The sequence below is a fragment of the Balearica regulorum genome, chromosome 2 (assembly GCF_011004875.1).
Source record: "Balearica regulorum gibbericeps isolate bBalReg1 chromosome 2, bBalReg1.pri, whole genome shotgun sequence".
Lineage (NCBI taxonomy): Eukaryota > Metazoa > Chordata > Aves > Gruiformes > Gruidae > Balearica > Balearica regulorum.
The window spans coordinates 29,917,827-29,938,500 of NC_046185.1; the positions used below are offsets into that span (position 1 = coordinate 29,917,827).

At 39.6% G+C, this 20,674-nt stretch overlaps 1 protein-coding gene across 1 annotated transcript; it reads right to left on the reverse strand.

Moving 5' to 3' along the window:
• Window positions 1–4,042: 4,042 nt before the first annotated feature.
• LOC104633233 (carbonic anhydrase 3-like) lies at window positions 4,043–20,379 on the reverse strand. The gene is made up of 7 exons (XM_075743785.1): window positions 20,174–20,379; window positions 19,091–19,288; window positions 12,152–12,270; window positions 11,236–11,328; window positions 10,249–10,314; window positions 9,185–9,340; window positions 4,043–5,250 (listed from the first exon to the last, which is right to left on the reverse strand). The coding sequence occupies exons 1-7, from the start codon at window positions 20,217–20,219 to the stop codon at window positions 5,131–5,133; spliced, it is 798 nt and encodes a 265-aa protein (XP_075599900.1). The 5' UTR covers window positions 20,220–20,379; the 3' UTR covers window positions 4,043–5,130.
• Window positions 20,380–20,674: the final 295 nt, after the last annotated feature.

Here is a 20,674-nt window from a genome sequence, read left to right on the forward strand (position 1 = left end):
GAGTCGAAAAGGTAATTAATGGCCCCAGCGATTTTGGAAAGAAGCAAACCTGCTCCGAGCTGATGAGTTTCTTTTGTTCTTGGAAAAGAAGGGGAAGGGAGCTGTTCCTCAGCTGCTTTATTCTGGAAGACAGGCAGGTGTGGCAGCAGGCAGCCAAGCAGAGGCAGGTTTGGTAAAAGCAAGACTAACTTCACTAGAAGGATGCTTTTTCTCCTATGAGTCCGAAACGAGTTGTAATTTCAGTCAAAATGCTCTCCCACATTAACAAAAACCCGTAACAGAATGTGCATTTACGTAGCACCTATGTGTTTTGTGTATGTGTTGATACACAGGTACACAGACAGACAGCAAGCTATAAAAACGCAGAGCCTTAGGTCTGTTCAGTGGGAAAAAGGCATTGAGGCAAGGGAGCCAAACATTATCCAACACAAGCCAGACTCGAGCATGTTCCATTAGAGGCATGATATGTCCTCCAGCGACCATGGCTAGGGCTTAGCTGCATGTCTTTCTCCAGGGACAGCTTTCCCCAGCTGACAGACGGGAGAGCCTAGCCCCGGCGAGCCGTCACTGCTGCCACATGGGACAGGACAGAACGTCTGTGCCAATCATTTCTTGTGATCCCAAATGTTCCCCACAGGATGCTTTATTGCCAGGAGCAGAAAAGTGCCTGATTCTAGCCGTAAGGACTATGTTTTTGATGAAATGATGTCATAGAAAACCTCTCCTTTTCCTTTCAGCAAAACAACACAAAAACCAGAATTTTGAGACTGAAGTTAGCAAGTTGTATTTTGCAGCATTGCTTCAGACATTACTGTACAGTCATATTTCTTTAAATTCTCAAGATTCCTTCACCATAAGGAGAATTTGAACTTTTTTTCTTTTTTTCCATTAAATCTGAAACTTGGGCAAAATAATTCATAATTTTTCTCATAGTCTTAACAGCCATGCACATAGTTTGCAAAACACTGTTTATATAAAAGAAGGGCTTTAAAGATCTGTCCACTGTTGTACAGATGACTCTAATGAAATTTCCAAGGCATAAATTTGGATATAGAATAAATCACATTTAATCAAATGTAGCTCTGATCTAAAGCAGACTTGATGAGTCTGAATTCTTCAAAAATATCCATCACCTGAATGATTTTGACTCTTCCCCACTAAAATCCATGGCTATTTTTATATAAAACTTTAGATTGATGTCTACATCTACCTCCTCTTGCCTGCCTCAGAGACCTTCACAGAGTGAGTCTGCTCATTGATCGTTTCATGCTCAGCTGCAGGTAACCTAAGGATAGCTTCTCTGATCAGCATGATGCTGGGACTAAAGAAGAGGGTCCCAAAGAGCAACACGAGAAAATGGGACTTCCCACATGTTTACCATGGATACCTTTTAGTCTGACCAAGTTTAGACAGGCAGATCTTACCTAAAATTGATGGTAATTCATCTTCACTGCTGATGAGCATAATTATGTCTCTGGTGCTATGGCAGCTGCGATTTCATTCCACACGTACCTTCTTACTCATGTTGACGACTGCCAGTGACACGGACACAGGTACAGCCATCCCTTTAAAACGTTTCGAGTTTCAGGAAGACTCACAGCACCACAGAGCTAGGCTGGGTTGAATTATTTTTGACATCTGCAGCAGATGAAAAGTAACTTGGCTGTCAACGAGCTGTGCAATGGGGCTGCGTGTCTCATGTCTGCATTTCCATTTCAGAGGGACTGCTCCTAAATTAGCACTGATATCACCGTCAGGCATACATGGTGTGTAAAGTCAAATATTGTAGTAACTCATTATTTTCTATCCCACCCAGATGAACATTTGATGTCTTCCCTTTTTACCAGGTACGTCTGAACCCAGGCCTCCCTGCTCCGGCCGTGCACAGAACTGTATCCCACGGTGGAAATATGCAGGTAGAAGTGAGACGCGTGGGATGTTATTCTTACAGTGACCTGAATTCAGTCATACCAGTGATTATTTTTTCTTGCACTTACAGAAAGCTGCAAGCTAAAAGCAAGGGAGAACCTCTGTAAAACAACAGTGAACAGAGCCAGAGAGAAAAGAAAATTGCATCAGACACGAACACATTCTAAATGCTGACTCCCATCACTCCACGTTTCCCCCCATGCTGCCTTCAAAACTCTCCATGATCTCCTCATACCTTCAGCTTACAGCTCAATTTACAGTGCCCCTGAAGCGCCCCTCATTCTTCGGCTTTTTGTTTTCCTTCTACTCCTACACTTTCCATTTTTTCCTGATGCCTGCTGAACCACTGTTTTCTCGATCCGTCATCATGACTTCAGACAATCTCTTAAACGCTGGAAGGGGGTCTGTGAAACAACCGCCAAACCCATATTCACACGCTTTCTCCTACCTGCCACTGAGTCAACACAGTCCAGTGCCCAATTTAGTGTACCTTTTACTCATTATAAATACACATACTATGAAACCAACTGCATGAAAAAGTCAAACACTTTCTTTAGGGACATTACTTCCACTCTTAGTTTAAAACTTAACAAACTTGGCTCTAGAGGATGAAGCTGACCTCAGCTTCATTTCCAAAACCCAGACAGCTCCTTTGCAAAGTGTGACTGGGAAACCACTGTATTGTTAAAAAACCTCGGAGACTATATATCCCAGTTTTGCAATATCATAAATTGCAAGGAAGATAAAGCCTGCTCTGAGATATGCAACTTAGTTTAATAAATCACATTATAAAATAACTTATATTCTAATACACAGCAAATGACATAGTTTTTTAGAAAAATAATTTTTGCTTCAAAATTCCTTCTTCTAATGAAGAAACCTATAAGCAAACAGACATATACTGCAGAATTGACTGGAGAAAAACAAACAGAAGACAGAAAGGTGATTAAAGTATTGTTTTCTCATAGTTTCATGTATCAGGAAATTGTCATTTTCAGCCGAAGGCAGGAAGTGCTGGGCAGTCTATGGGCACCCTGTCCTGCATGGTCAGTGATGTTCTGTGACTTGCATTTCTGTTCAGAGTAACATTGGTTACCAGATACAGAATACTTCCTCATGTTTCGGATATTTACTTAGAAGTTTATGAGATACAGAAATGTTTATGGATTAAACCTTCCCCTGAAGTATAAAGCAAAATCCAGCAGCATATTCTTGTCCCTACAGCTAACACTGTGTTGGGTACTGATGTTCAAACACAAAGCTATGCTTTGAACTGTCCTGGAACCACACAGCTGGGAAGAGATTACATTTAATTAAGAATTCAAAAAATATGTATGTTTTCAAACATAGGGACCTGCATAGGCTTTACATAAGAAGTCATTCGAGTAAGTGGAAATATGGACATGTAAGACAATCTGTGTTAAAGTCAGCAATATGTGCATGCAATGTAAACAGGTGTTAACTCATCTGAATCATTTCACAAATGAATCATTTTACAAATGAAAAGTGCAAACACAAACAGCACAACGCAATCTACTTGGGAAATCTGTTGGGAAATACTAACAATGACTAAATTAAGTTTCCCAGCCCAAACACTACCTATTTGAAGGAAGAAAGCAGAGTGAGGACATGGTCCAGAAGCTTTCACAGCAGGGGACCTGGAGACAGGGAGCATATCCCATCTCATCACCAAGCTCAGCAACATCCTCCTGCCCTAAAAGTCCAGTCGCTGCCAGAGCAGCAGCTCCTTTGTATTTCCAGAGCTCGGTGTAAACTACCATTCAGATTAATGGTTTTAGACACAGACTGAATTTTTCCACTGTGCATTCAGCTTGAGGAGTTGATTCATATGACAGTACAGGAAAGTCATCGTCAGAATAGAATGATCTCACTAAAAGAACAGATGTGGATGTCTCAATGATGTAGCATATTTAAGATGCTATTTCTTGCAGTCACATGAAATATTATCAGTACTCTTGTAGTTCAAACAGACATCTAAAATACCATCCATCATCAGTTTCCATGAAGGTGTATTACAGAGGACACGTCTTTCTTTAAAATTCGGTTATTTTTACATGTTTCTAAAATTGGAAAAAACAACATACAGAACAAATTCTTAAGTAAATGTATTTATTATTGTTGGATTTTTTAATGCAGAAATACTGTTATTTCAAGTATAGGCTTACAATCCTGTTTCATTGATCTTTATACCAAAAGAAGGGATAAGAACACCCTGATCAACTGCATTTTGATCAGAAGAGTCAAACTGTGGTTCCAGATACTTATGCACAAATCTCATGGACAGCAGAATCAGTTATATTTGCACCTTAATTGAGAATCTGCCTCAAAAAAACCCCCAAAACACTAAAAAGATTAAGAACTCTTGCTGTCTTAACACCCAGTTTACACAGCAAAGCCACTTGCATACATGGAGAAAATACATATTCAGGATATGAAGAGACCAAGTTCTCAAAATCCATGTCACTTTGGTTGCTACAATGTTAACATACAAATTAGTCTTTTAATATGGAAAACCAGCTGTGACACAAACAGAAACAGCTCTTCCCCCATTCCAGTTTGAACTACATATAAATCAGTGAATACAATTTTCAGAATAGACCTCTGTTTCACCTGTCCATTGTTTTAAGCAGTTAAAAACTTATTTATCAATGGTAACGAAGCAATTTTCTATCATTTTGTATTTTAGGTGAGTACCGAATACCAAAAGAGTGCTCTCATTTATTTCCAAGAATGCCCTGTGCATTAACTGGTGCAGCTCAGAGCAGGATATAGAAAATGCTAAAAACAACTACTGAAAAATATGGTTCTATGCTGAAAACAATTACTTCTTTTAACTGCAACCTCTTTAGCATGGACTAAGGCAAGCATCAAGAGATATGGGAAATAGGAAATGGTTTTGCAGTTGTTAGTAGCATCTTCTTTCTTCCTTTGTACTATTAACAAAAGCTAATGTTAAAGTGGTTATGAAGACCCAAACAGATTCTCTACTCCTATTTTAATGATAGGATTTGCCTAAATAAATGTTATCCTCTGAAAGTGAAATTCACATTTCATGACTCGAGTTTCAGCCTCCAGACATACTGCTGGAGTTCTGTCTCAATGCAACAGAGGACACAAAGCACAACCATCTCTTAGTTCTAGAGGTCGCCTCACTCAGGGACACCCAACCTGAGCCAGGTCCTAGAGGAACGATGCGCTCACCATCCTGAAATACCGAGGCTGAGTCGGGCGCCAGTTATCAACCAGAGGGAGATCAGGTTCATTCTCGGCATTCTTGGATAGGCTGCGGAGCTTCGCCATCTGCAGGAGAGCAAAAATTGAAGTGTCCTGATGGAAATCCCTTGGGATCAAATCCACAGCTCAACAATTAAACAAAGGAGGCTGGCCCAGCCCCAGAAGCTGGGGAGAAAGTCTCCTTAAAAGTTGTGAAGATATCCTTCACCCCATCACCACAAGAACTGTACTCACATTCTTTTCCTAGCAGTAATATACTTAGAAATAGACAAGACAGAAAAAATGGGTCCTATCTGAACAGGATTGTGAAAAGTACTGTCGTTTATGTACTGTCTACAGAACTATGTACAGCCAGACAAACTGTGGGAAGTCCTCAGAAAATGCAAATAGATCAGCCTATGCCCTAATAAACCTCTCCAACTCTAACCCTGCCTTAGTGTCTGATTGTTGAGAAACCTCTGAAATGGCAAGGTGTTAAGGCTAAATTATAAACTAATTGTTCATTTCTGTGGTGAGTCTGTAGCAGAGGATATATTCTGCTGCAGTGACACAAAAAAGGCCATTATCAATAACAGGAATGTAAATCTGGATGATGACTTGGTCAAGGTTTCAAATTGTTTGTGAACAGGGTCTGCAGCTTCACTCTCCCTGGCCAGTTTTTTTTTAACCAAGGTATGGGTTTTTGAGGGATGCCAAAAGAAGAGTTCTGCCCATACTCTTCAAAACTGTATAATGCTTTTCCTCTACTACTTTCTGATTTTCAAAGGATGCAACACATATACCCACATACAGATACATTATGTTAATTTATTGTCACTGCCATGCACAACATCAGACAGAAAGCATATCAGCTGGGATTCAGACACTCGACACTTCCCTGTTTGAATGGCTTACCGTGAAAAGGATGCATACATTTTCCCATGCGTACACCTGAAAATGTAGCCCCCTGGATGGCACGCATCAACTTTGTTCGCAACCAGCTCTGATACGCTGCTGTATCTACCTTTTATGGTACAGAATTCAAGTCCAATAGAAGCAGAACTTCTGTCTGGGGTGTAAAAGCTGGGTTCACTGTGACTACACTAATTCCAGTTTATAGACTGAGCTAGCTCAGTCATCTCAGTGTTGCTCATCACTACACAGCTCAGAAAAGCCAGCTATCTCAGTTTGCCTAACAGTGATGGTGTCACATTTATAACCAATATAATATGCATCAGAGGGATTATTCACCTGAAATTAAATTTCAGATTTCAAAGGAAGAATACTTTGTACAGGAACAGTAGGAGATGAAAATAGTTCAGCGGTTTTGTTCGTACTGATAAAATGCTATTGGAGAAGAGAGTGCTGGGTTTTATTATTATTTGTGGAAGATCTGCTCTACTCAGTAAAAAAAAAAAAAAAGCATATATTCAGGCTATAGCTAGATAAAGGTGAAAAGATTAGCCTGCTATTGGACAGTTATTCCACTGTTAAATTCCTATCCTTTCATTAAAAGTAATCTGAGCAGCTAGGCCACCCACCCTACATCTCACAGGGATTTCTGGTGAATTGATTTTTCCTACAGAGTACTGATTCGCAGTGACTGCACTTATCCTTGTGGGTAATACATTATTACCATCTGGCTGCAAAAGCATTCAAGCAATCCACTGTAAATGCACACACGCTTAAAATAATTACTATTAATGAGGCTGCTATGGCAGTACACTTTCTAGGATTAGAAGTAACACAATCCTCTTTTATGAATACATTATTTAGACTGCAGGCACTCTGGAGTGAGGGAAGTCTTTCTATTGTATTTGTATACAGTACCCCACATACACTGCCAATTCTGCCTGAAAAGTTACTATCTCAGGACAGGATAATACATATATGTACATATACTGTATGTAGTAATTTCCTTTTTACCTTAAATGCTCCATTTTTCTACAGTACGGCCAATTAGAGAACAGTCTGTATGTCTCCCAAAACTCACTAACTTTGGTTAAGCTGAAAAAAAAGGCCATGACCCAAATACAGCAGTGATCAAAAAGTCTTTTCATGAAGCTGGATCAATGATGTGATTAGTTATTCCTTTAAAAATGCATTTTAAATCAGAGATGCTCAGTAATGACTACACTTTTCCCCAAAAAATCTGTAGTTGATCTTCTGTAATATAAACCTCTGAACAGATTTATTTTGTGGAAACCAGTCAGACCACATTTGTATTTTTCACGCAAGTATCAGCTTCAAAATAGCCTGCATATATTAATTTTCGGATGGGCAGGGAAACAGGAGGCAGACAAATTCAATAAGCTGTGAAAATCAAGCTGTAAGTCATATGAATATATTACCCTATTTCATCTTTTCCCAGCTAAGCTTCCCATCATACCTGAGTTCTATTCTTTAAAAGATAGAGAGCTACATAAATATGAAGTACTAGAAAACAGATTTTTTTGGTGATATGTGCACATTAATCAATACAACAAAACACCTTATCACCTTGAGAATCAAAAATGAAAAGTTATGTGTCTACATACAGTATCTACATAATATGTCAGTCACTTGATTAATGTTCATGTTCTCACTATCCTGGAGTCTTGGAACTTGTGACATCGTATCATCGTAGTCTGCTGAGTAAAGGAATAATCTCAAATGAGAAAACTGACTTGTGCGATACAAGTAGAATCACAGGGTGAAATGTGATGAAAGAGGGCACTCAAATTTCTATAAATGGGATTGAAGGAGAATGAGGATTAACAAGAAATACTTCGTTGTGGTAAGTGACCAGAGAAGGCTTTCAAATTAACAAATTACAGTTATCTGATACTGCTCCTGTTTGTGAAAATTTAGCTGGTATAGCTTCCAGAAACATGGGCATCAAGCACCTGATACAATACTTTCCTGGTTACCTGATGCCATCTAGAATGTGGGGCAGACAGAATCCCAGTAAATTTGTATTCTGATAAAAGACGTTTTTCAAAGAAGCAAGCTATAAGAGACACATTTGCAAAGAACAATGTTCAAAGAGTTGGAAATGCTCAGCTGCGTTAGGTGAGAACACTGGACTCCTGCTTCATTAGGCGTGCAACGTAGTTAAGGTACCTGACTGTCCCACTGCATTTCACTGCAGATGGTCACTTTTTGACAGCAGCTTTATTTCATAATTTGTCCAGTGATTACCCTCAAACATTCATCATGACAAGCAATTAACACTTTACTTGAGGAAGCTTGAGGCAATCTAAATGGTTGAAAAAGTCCTGCATAATCAAAGTTGTTGGTGCAAACTTAAAGCTTCAGCTAAATGTGTCAAAATTCTGATTTAAACGGTTGCAGGAGAATAGAGCTTAATGGTTTGAGCTTTCCTCCACTGGCTCTTGGTGTAATGCACTTTTCAGCTCTGTGTAAAATAAAAGGTGTGAGCCACATCCAGCTCCATCTTTTCCTACTAGCAAGAGTTAATATCATGGGAACATAGGGACTGTGAAACAAAAAGAGCTGCTCTTTCCTTTAGTTCATGTCGCAAGAGGTCTCTTGCCCACAGGAGCAAGAACTCTCAGATATAGTAACTACTGCTTGGTGTCAGTCACACTCCAAACTGCTGTAAACTCTTACCATCTACACTGTGTTATGATTTTACTGATTTATAAAGCTCTCTGATGTCTGTGAATTTGAACCACAATGATGTCTGATGTGGGCTAGGAAACAATGACCTGTTGCGAGTAGAGAAGGTCATCATCTCTGCTCAATTAGTTAAAGTGGGAGTCATACAGAGACAGATAGACAGATGTGTCTAATAGGTTGATTGCACGTATTAGGTTGTAGACTGCAGTCCTTTGGAGATTTTTACAGGTTCTCTATGGAGTCCCAAGGTAGTTTCTAAGGCATTCAGGTCTTCAATGTCCTTTTAATCATGCAATTTCTCACAGAATCCAATGAGCATTTTCCTTGTCAAAAGAATAAGATCAGATTATGGCATGTAACTAAAAAGAAATGGGTAAAATATTATCTATTTGAAGTTTACCTGGTCTGAGCTGACTATGATAGGCTCTCTAAGAATAATCCAGGTGATGCACTCTTCACAAGGTGGAGTAGTGAAAGACCCATGGTACGTCCAGTAGTCATGAGATTTAGGGAAAAGAATTGAAGGATCGAAGTTTGGAAAAGGAGCTTCTTTCCCCTTAAAAAAAACCAAAACCACAACAAAACCAAACTGAAAACTCTTCAACAGCTCTAGTCAAGATTAGGTAAAGATGCAGCTGTGGTATTTTAAGAGAGAGTGACTCAGATACTTCAATGGTACAGACTAAGGAAACTAAGCACACATCTACACAATACATAATGATGCAGTGTAAAGATAAGTGGACTGAATGACCCTCACAGATGGGCCCAGAGAAGCATGACACAACATACAACTCCATGATGCTACTTCTTGTACCTGAGCTAACTCATGTGAAGTGGCGTCCAGTACCAATGTGCTTCACTCATTTCTGTGCAGAAATACTCTTCCTTCTGGCCTCCTTTCTTATGGAAATTCTGCCTATCTATTGAATATGAGATTAGGTCACCATATAATGAAGTGAGACAGGTACTCTAGATTTATAGTATCTGTGGTAGTAACAAACAAGACAACCTATGAAATGTATGTTTACGGTGAGATTCTTATCAGATAATGCTATCTGAGACAGAGATGGCTAGTCAGTGGCATTTCCAGAGGTCCATTTGGCAGCCTATTTCAAGACTGAACAGACCAATTTCCAAAGGTGCCTTTCTTTTGTCACTGACCACTAAGAGAATAAGACTCCATGCCTAGTTTTTAGGTGAGTAAAGTTTGGTGAAATGACTCTTATTTTCACAAAATTGTAAGGCCCACTTAAAGCCAAAGAAGGCTCATATGTAAATGGAAGAAAGGACTTTTCTTGTTAAGGAAAAGCTACCCACAGTTTTATTCACAAGTATATTCTTGCAATGTTGCAGAGCAGAATTTGAAAACTAGAAAGTCATGCCTCTTGATTATTTTTTTTTTCCCTGAGAATTTGCGAGTCTAGAATGGTGATCTTCCTACAATGAAAAGCCCAACATCATTACCTTTGTTTTGATAGCATTTATTTCTTCGAGAATTCTTTTCATCTCTGGTTTGGGAGTTTTCCCTACCTGTAAAGAAGAAAGCATGAGCTAACCAAAGAGTTCTGCTTGATCAGTTTTCTTCCTTCTCGTATTTTATTATATGTGCTTCTAAACATATATCAACTATAAAATTACAATGCATTAACCCAACCTCTCACCCCTACCAGCTTAGTAAGCTACGTCTTCAGTCTGTACCCCAACAGATAATATGATGCAAATGAGAAAATTATATCAGTACAGAAAATCAGCATCACGGGTAATTTCACAATACAGCTATTCCTGTTGACATTGAATTTTAGCCGAACAAAAATAAACAAATCTTCAGACTCAAGTACAGAATTCAGAAAAAGTTTCATTCTAGTTTAAAATCCAGAATTCATGATCAGATCTACTGTTTGCAATTGCTGATCTCAACACAGATGTCCACTTTTCTACCTCTAGTGAAGATTAATAAAACAAGAGAGAGCAAAGCCCAGTATTTCAGGCTAAGACTGCATGTGCCCAAAAAGATTTTAAAAAAGGATGAGTTACATGTATTGTCTGTGAGTTAGTTTTGCCTGCGAGAAAATTCATGAAAAGCCTAGGAGCGGTATCTGTCCTTGAAATCAGTCCATGATTAGCACAGAAGACAGCTGACTGCTATTGGTCAGAGGGCCACTACTGACATCGTGTCCCCAAAACAGGGGCAAATATATCTGCATTTACAGTTTCCACTAGCCACACAGTGACACAATAGCTGCTGGGACATGCGTGTGTAGTATTAGATACCATCTGAAATAACATGACTCATGCTCTATAACTTGAAAAGCACCCATTATGGAAAGTTAAGCCCTTCAATGTGGTACGATCCCTAGCAAATATATTCAGAGCGTTTTGACTTTTTTAACCCTGTAAGAATAGAAAACTCTATAATAGCAGTACAAAGAAGGGTTGCATGCTTCTTCGTACTTGCAAAAATATGGCCAAAACAGCTATTCCATCAGTTCTTCTCACAGCATCAAGGTAATTACTGTATTTGGGATTCCAGTGTAACAAATGTAGCTGGAAACAAAGAAAAACATGTTAAAAAAAGCCATTATTGAATAGCAAGCCATCAGAGGGCGAATTTAGAGTTCTACATATATATGAGAGAGTTTGGGGCAAAAAAGAATGAGGAAAAAAAAAACCCCACAGCAATTCATCTATCAATTTTATCAGCCATATATTACCATTTAGGCTGTTATTTGCTTTAAAATAAACTATAAACATCTTACTACAGAAATTGCAAAAAAGAACAGAAATCTCATCTTAAAGTTGAAGAACACGGAAAAGATGCTTAAATAAGCAGGTAGAACATGCAGTTCAGAAGTCATCCACAATATGTGACTCATTTCCATTTGGCTTTCAGATTACAGCAATTCTAGCAAAGAATCCATATGAATGTAAGCTCTGTATATTTTTAGTCTACAGTTCTTATCCTCCCTTACAACCCTAACGGTAGAAAATCCAGGTAACACATTCTTCCCCCTTTCTGTTGCTACAATTTTATACTTTTGCTATAATACTATACTTTCAGAATACTGTTTTAGTAACTTTGCATTGCTTCTCAGTAATTCAGTCATGCTGTCCTGTGTTTCAAGCCACGCTGGTTTGAGAACATGGAAACTTTAGTTTCACATAGTATTTTTATTTTCTTATACTGTGAGAATTATTTCAAGCTGATTCACATTTCTAAGAATTGATGGCAGTAGGAAGAAAATGTCAGTAAGAAGAAATACAAAGAGCTCCCTGAAAAGCAGACAAATGACAAAATTTGTCCCACCTGAACGATAATGACAAATGTTACCTTACACCCTATTTTAAAGTAAAAAGTGGTGAGTCTTACCTCTCCTGCATACCTCACTCCATTCACAACATGCTCAGAGCCGTGGTCATCAGATGAACCCCAATGAAAGTGAAGCTGACGCAGCCTGTAGACTCCTGGAAGTGGCCCACCTCTCAGCACTGCAATTGATAATCTGCATCAGCATTAGACTCAGGTATCTTCCAATTTTTAAAAGGAAATACATATCTTTTAAAAATATTTACATATTTACTGTATAGATGTTCTATATTCTGAGACTACTGAGTACCTCTAAGAAATCTGCACTGATTTTAGCAACCATCTTCAGCTACATGCACTTACAGGCAGTTGACAATTGTGTCTAGGCTTCCATTATAGTCAGTCGAGATCATTGTTTTAATTCAGCTGCATAAATGTGCATCTAGTACCTTCTGGGATATGCCAAAGACATCTGAACAGGACTGGAAGATGTGATACAAGATCTGTAGAAGAACTGTATTTTTCTAAAGCAGTATCTAGGGGCAAGGTAAAATACATTAAGTTATCAAAAATGGCATGAGGTGCCTATGTTTGGGTAAGTGAAGTAAGACCCTAATTAGAACAGTCGAGCCTCTAGAGTAATTCTGCTTGCCTTAAGGTAGACGTTCAACTGATGGTGACCTGAATTGCTCCTCAGACTCCATTGACTGTGACTCCATCTCTGTTGACTAGAATGGGAGTTTAGAGACAGTTCACCTACAGTAAAAGCCCACATAAGACAACTAAATTTAGGTGTCTTAATCGTCCCCTAAATTCCTTCTAATACCTACCTATATGAAAACACACAAAACCAGCAATGTTTAAGATGAACTACTGAAGTGCGAGATGATAAATTCCCACAAAATGCTAGAAATTCTGTCTCTTACTGCAGACTATGACTTATTTGTTTTAAAACCTATGAAATCAGTAATGCTGCTTCTGCTATAATGGCTGCTCCCTCTGGCTGTGGAAGAGGAGAAAGAAAACAGCAAATGAACCAGAAAAGCAATCACTGAGAACACAAACTTTTTTCGTAAAGAAAAATTCAGCCTGTGATGAACAATACCCCGTATTCTAAATAATCTTAACATTTTTACATTATGTACCAAATGAAGGTTGTGTATTTGAAAGAATCTCATGATAAAAAGGGATGATCTTCTTCATATTCACTAAATACTAATTAATACTAAGTTCTCATTCACTTTGTTTGGAGATAGAAATTATAGCATTCCTATAAACCATTCAGCAGTTCTCAAGGACAGGTCTTTATATGCTAGAAAAAAATAGCCTTCAATCTGAAAAGGAATGAAATCCATGATCATTTCAAGAAATAAAGTACTAAGAGTATTCTTTACTGAACATTAAGAGCAAGCTGTTATCCTCAACAAATTCCTTTTACTTATTCCCACAGACATTCAGTTCTATGGTCAATGCAGATACGGTAACAGTAGTAGCTGACAAGGCCATCAATTCTCCATTAAAATAGATCTGTAAGACCAAATAATCCAGTTTAAGGTAAAAATGTGTCATTATTTCCACTGATGGGCCATCAGCAGACATTTTCAATTGGGCATTAGGTAAAGCTCTGCATCACCTCATGCCAACACATTCCAGCTTCACTCATCTATAAATAGACAGTAGCTTTTACTTAGCACACTTTAAGCAGACAGAACGATTCAAAGACTGAGATGCCTACAAACCAACATCTCCTGAAGGACAAAAAGATGTTTTGTGTTTTATTTCTCTTAATTGCACGTGTGTAGTACAAAACACAAATACGTGAAATGACAAGTCAGTAAATGCAATTTCCCTATGCTTTAAAAAAGGTAAATGGAACAGTTTCAAGAATTAAGTTCTCCAATATCTAAAACATAAAAAATCCCAAACTACGTCTGTATAGCTCAAAGTTAGTAAAATAAATCTTTAAATTTTTTAAACATGTGGCTAAGAACCTAAATTCTAAAAGTATCTTTATCCTCTTGGGTTTTTGTTTTCAGAAAATACTAACACCAATAAATACACACCCATATACCAGTTAGAAAAAAGAATATGAGGTAAAAGTTTATAAAAGAAACTATGGTATCCTTAAATTGTTTTTCAGTGGTGTTAAAATATAGCTTTATTTTTATATATTTACATATTTGTATGTAACAGGGAACTATGCTAACAATTATTACATAGGAAATGTTTACCTTAATTATCTGAGACTCCCAGTTTTAGGGCTGCAGTAGCTATTTTCCTACCGCAAAACACAAAGGGATGCTTTTCTAGAAGGCCCCATGACTCATTCTGAGCTTCTACCTACGACACTGCATGAAACAAATAGCAAAAGCTTTAAAAAAGGAGCCTGCAGGCTCACTCACTGATATATGGACAGCCAGCTTCTGTCTTATTCCTCTGAAATACTGCATAATCCTTTTCACATGGCTAGCTGAATGGCTGGACTTAATTCTGAATATTTGAAACGTGACATTTCTGTTCCTGTTTCTGCTCTACAGAAGTAAGAGCATGGACACAGCAGACCTACCAAAATGTAACTCCCTTAAACTTGCTGCCATTAAAGTAAAATGGCCCAGCTGCAGGAATATATATACAAATCAGCCCAGGAAGACATGGGAGAAAAGTATTCACTCCTTTTTGGTGCCTTATCATTTCAAACTCTCACCCATTGCTCAGTGACTGACTCTTTTTATACGGGTTTGCAGTCCACCCTCCACCAGTGCCTGATACCAGACGTAAAAATGTCATCTTAGTCTGAAGCACTTGCTCTAATTCCTTGTCCCTCCATCCACATTGAAGAATGGTTTATCACAGAGCAATCCTACATGGACACACATGTGGACATCAGTTCCAGTAAAAAGGTTCACCTTTTATTTGATCCGTCATAAACTGAGCAGCATGAGACAGAACTGGCTAATAAAAGAATGGGGTTTTTCCACTCTCAATGTAATCGCTGAGGCAGAGGTTTGCCCCAGAGAGGGCAAGTGTTGCACTGGAGGATGTAGCTAAGGTGAGAAAAAACTCTCTATCTCCCTCTATGTGTTTACACAGCAAAATGAAGGTGTGATGCAGTTTGGGTGGAGATGGCCACTGCACTTTACCTTAGTTAGCAGGGTGACCTTAACAACAGAAATGTGACAAACAGGTTTTGAAATCAGTCCATCCACTTGCTGAGCAGCTTAGGTAGGGGTCTGGTTGTTAATCTGCGCTATTGTCAACTGTCATCTATCGTCATTAAAGTAAAACTGGCAAAGTTATGCCTACGCAAATGCTTTCCCTTTTTGGTGTGAAGGCATACTGTCAAAGTCAGGTGGAAAAACACAAGGAGCACTAAACAGACTCCTGAGGTGAGCTGTGTTTATAAACACGAGAAGAACTAACTGTTCTTTTAAGATTTATGATCCTCACATCCGGCCAAATCCATAAAATGAACTGGTAAACCACAATGAAATTAAATTAGTATGGTATTACTGCATGACAATTGAAAAAGAGACATTACCTTTGTTATGCTGCTTTATAACAGCATCTAACATTGCAGTATAAAACCCACAGGTTTTTAATGTCAATGCCACATTTTAGATGTTATAAAAAAGCCTCTGCTCAAAAGAGTATCTCTGTACTGAAACACTCTGGCTAACTGCAGGGATAAAATATATTTCCTAAGAGCTTTTGGAATGTTTTACACAGTTCTCACTGAAATTTTCTTCAAACAAACATTGAATAGATATGCAGAAGAATTACTTTTGTTTGTATTTGAACTTTGTACTCTTATGAGGACAGACTGGGAAAAAGAGAAGCGTCTGTCAGTGTGGCACCCACCCTCACCTGCACTGCAACACACCTTTCCCATTTTCATGCCTACTGACCAGAGCCTGTTCATCAGCAAGCTTCCACATCATCTTTGTCATCTACAGTAGGGCTGAAATCCCTGTCTCCAGGGGCAGAAAACTGACAGTCTGCTTAGTAACTGCAGCCTCAGCAGGCCCTTGACTGTTCATTTTTATCTCTAACATAATCACATGGAGGTTCAGTTAACAGAAACTCAACTCCTAAATCCCCTGCACCCAAGCTCTCCAGTGCTTATATTAACACTCAGTACCTTCATGCAGACACTACAAATGATAGATGTGTTAAAGAATTTAACTTTGCTGCCTTTTGTGGCATGTAGTATAGCCATCGAGTGGTATGTACCACAGCTACACAAGCACTGAGATTTAGCTGTGCTATTCCTGTAACGCCAACCGACTTGTTCCAGTGTAAATTCAGTACACAAAATGTTATGCAACTTTTTGCAGGAACCAACCAAAATGTGTCTGTGGACAAACTTCCTTCAGTTTTAATTAGAGTTTAAATAATTGAACATAGCAGTGGCAGGCTGCCAAAGTACCTAAGTTCTGGTATGGGTTTTATTGTGGCCATCAGAAGGTGGCACAACTACCTAGGAGGTTTTGATCTCTTTCCTGGATTTTGAGACTCCAGCCTCCACCTGCAATGATTTTACAGCGCTTAACATCTTTCTTCCACATAGGGATGGTAAAACAGGCAACTGAGTCCATTAACTTGGACGGACAGGCAGCAGAGGCATGACACAGCTACTAAAGCAAATATCTGTCATCAAAGCCTTCAGTTATATAGCAGATTCTTAAAGTTAACCAGACTTTATAAAGAACTGAAGATAAATTTTCCAATTTCTTCCACCAGACTAACTCCAAAGACAACAGTAATAAGTCTTTTTCAACATAACATGTGAATTACATTGGATGGCACTTTTTCTAGAAGCTTCTCTCTAATAATTTAACAAACTGTCCCAATGGTGAACATTCAAAGTATTCCTGGCAGAGAAAACACAAGGAAAGTAAGACTCGGAGACATTCAAAGTAATTCATTTTATCACTCACCTTTGCAATTTATTCAGCAATCTATTTCATCTACCACTAATGAAAATCTAGATATAACTACAAATATGGGTATGACCACTCTAACTGAAAGATTTAGGAAAATAAGGGAAGCCCTTAGTTTTTTTGTTAACTCAGAAATAATTCAGAGAGAGAGAGATATGGATGGATAGATAGATAGATAGATAGATAGATAGAATGTGTTTGTTGCAAAGGAACATCATTCCTATATGATTGCTATTACACATGTATGTATTATGCAGCTGGTGATTCCTTTACACAAAAAATAAGTCACTGTACATAACCTAAAAAACTTAAAACATGCTCAAGTCAGTAGGAGTATGCACAGTGGAATTCGTCCTGCAATTAGCATTATGTTAGAGAAGGAACACCACCCACAGACTCTGCAGGCATTGGTATAACAAAGGAGACATAACAATAAACACTGAATGTTTCTTGCCTTCAAAGAGTTGAGAAATACACCTACTTTTTTTCCAGTGAGTCACTTTTTATTTCTGAGATCAGAACACAACAGTTAGTGAGCAGTTCATCTGAAAAAAATACAGGACGTTCCAAAACTTTCTGCTCTTTGTGGCCACAGTGTTGCATCTATGCTGTAGACTGCTGTGTCTGTATACTCCCGTGCAAAATCTAAGTAATTATAACAAGAATTACCTTGACATTTATGCAGAAGATGCAACCCTTGATATATTTCATGCTGCTCCAACAAATAAAAGAGTTGGTTAAAAAAGCTAAGTAATGGTAATGGAGGTCTTCTCATATGCTACAGCTCTATCTCCTTACTGATGTATCATGTTATCTGACATTAGTAGTATTTTTATTCAAAGAACACTAAAGATTCTCACTTTGCTAGAAAAGTAATCAAACTCTTGACTGCATAGTCATTTGTGAGTTTTGATAGTGTATTAACTAGTCCAGCTTATGTACATTTTGATCCTCAGCATTCGTGAAACCCCAGTCATTCACTAAAAATCCATTAAATCCATGCCCACACATATTTAAGATTAATCAACCTATTAGTAAAATTCCTCCTAGTAATTATAGCTGTCAATCCTCGCTATAATGTAATAGAAACTAGAACTTCTAATGCAGTTAATAAATACGTGGAAGACAGACTTCAATATTTTACTGAAACCGACATTTCTTTTTCTTGCCATCCCATGTACTATAAATAATAACACAATTCTGTTGACCTTAATACAAGACTAAAGAGTGAGGTATGCATTTGATTTTTCCTTTTTATCTCAGTACTAATGCAATTTCATACTTCTTTCAGTAATGTTTTTTCCTTTGAAATATAGCCAACACTATTAACATGAAATGTCAGTGGTTCTGCCAACATAAACTAAATATTTCTAGCACCTGTTAAACAGAACAGACATATCTCTCCAACATATATAACCCAGTAACTCCTAAAGGCTATGCATTATATATGCAGCACATTGCATGCTGTCATAACTATGAGTGGATAAAAGATTTTGGACATTAAAGCTGAAACACTGGAATTTCTGAGCCCTACAATCCTCATTAAGACAAAATCTCATGAATGCCAAAATTTTAACTGTGACTTTGTGGCAACATCTGGTTCATTACTTCATTTATCAGAAATTACATGGGTACAGTTTTCAAATAGTGTACCTTCAGCCATATACACAGTTAAAGATGTTCTGCTGGGCATCTCAAATAGCCTTGAATGGAGGAATTCAGTCTTCATAGATAAAGCCTGGACTCCTTGCTCCTGGAAAGTGACACAACTGCAATGGCTTTTGCAAGCCCAGAATTTACCTTACACCTTAATTCATCCTGCACCAAGCTTCTTTGCAGCTCTCTCCATTCCCTAGGATTTTACCTATGAACTTTAAAAGTAGTCCCAGGCATTTCCCAGTGGTTGTGCAGGGCACTGGAGTCACAGAAACCTGTACGTCACATGCAGGCAGTACACAGAGACCTTCGACAGCCATGAGCATTCCAAGCACACTGTCTTCCAACCAACTTGAGAAATAGTCACTGATATATAATGACAGCTTGAGGTGAATACAAAACTAACCTGATCTATCGAAAGAATCATCGAATACAACTCTGCAGGTTTTCCCATTATTGAGGATGGTCTTAGCTGCACCAGGATCATAACTAGCAAACCACGGTAGTAGGGAGCGATCGTAATGCACTTCTTTGTTATTGATTTCAATAGGTGACTGATGGCGTCCTTTGGCACTCGGGTAATTTTTGTGCCACTGATCTGGTCCTAGAAAAAAATACAGAGAAATAGAATGAAGATCTTTTCCAGCTAGGTATGAATTATATTTGTGTTACAATAAATGCAAGCTTGGCTTTCCCTAGCTATAGAATATCAATTACATTTATTAATAAGTAGGTTACTAATCACCTGGTTGTTAGTCATGCCCTGTCAAGAGTTTCATTGTGTAAAAAGCAATTAGATTATTCTAGCTGGAATACTGGATACTGCATGTCATTCAACTGAACCTAAATTCTCATAGCAACCTCAGGATTTCACTGACTAGGAGACCAAGGAAGGAGACTAGAAGTGTATACTCCAAGTCCTGCAGTGGCTAGAAATATGATGGGATATACCCCAATGATTCAAATGTGGCACCATGTACCCATCTGGAGAGAGAAAAGGCCACTGCTATCTGAAGAAGACAGGAATGCAGATTTAATTATCCTCATGGTTTTATCAAGAAGCTCATGTGGAAAAAGCCTGACCAAGGCCATGCTCTTCTTCCCACAGCCGGGGAGCGAGCAGGAACCACAGGCCCCCAGGTTTCCAACTTCTGCAGGCACGACAGATTGCTAGCCTAAAGCTAGCTTTTAAAGCTATGTCAAACTTTGAATTATATTAACAGTAGAAAAACTAACTATTTAACGTAGAGACCTCTGCCACTACCTCCTGTTCCACCAGCTTCATCTCAACATCGGCGAGTGGCGACCAACGGGCCACACCACCCGGCCGCGCTGCCGCTGCACAGAGCCGGCCCGCCCGGAGCCCATATTCCCCCTCTTGGAGGCTCAGAAGTGGGGCCTCCCGTTTTGCCTGGGCTTCGCTCCCAGACCCGCTGCCTGCGGGGGCGGCTGCCGCAGAGAAGCCGGGCCGGGCCACGGCTCCACTCACCGTTGTCGCTGTCGTAGCCCCAGGGGTAGTAGTTGGGGTTGATCATAGTGTCGGTGTCGCTGCCGCGCCGCGCCTCAGCCTCTCCCGGCAGCTCTGGCAGGACGGTGGCCTCGTCTCACGGCGGCTTTTTATAGACTCCCGCCAACTCCATGCCCTTCCCCGCCGCCGGCGAGCCGAGAGGGACAGCAGGGCCCCGACCACCGGGGGCGGGGAGAGCCGCGCTGCCTCACACCCCCCGCCCGCCGCTGCCCCGCCGCTCCAGCTGTGAGGTGCCCCCGGCTGCCCCCCCCAGCCGCTCAGGCCTCCGGCTCGGGGGAGCTTCTCCTTAGAGCTTGCTTGCAGGGGACGAGGGGTGGGGGGTCCCGCTGTGTGTGTGGGGCGCAGAGGGTAATCCCGGCGTGGGGCAGCGCGGAGGGACCCGGCATGGCTCCTGGCGTCCCGGGGCTGCCGAGAAAGGAGCCCGCCCGGGGCAGTGCCGGGAAGTCCTGGTGAGGGGAAAGG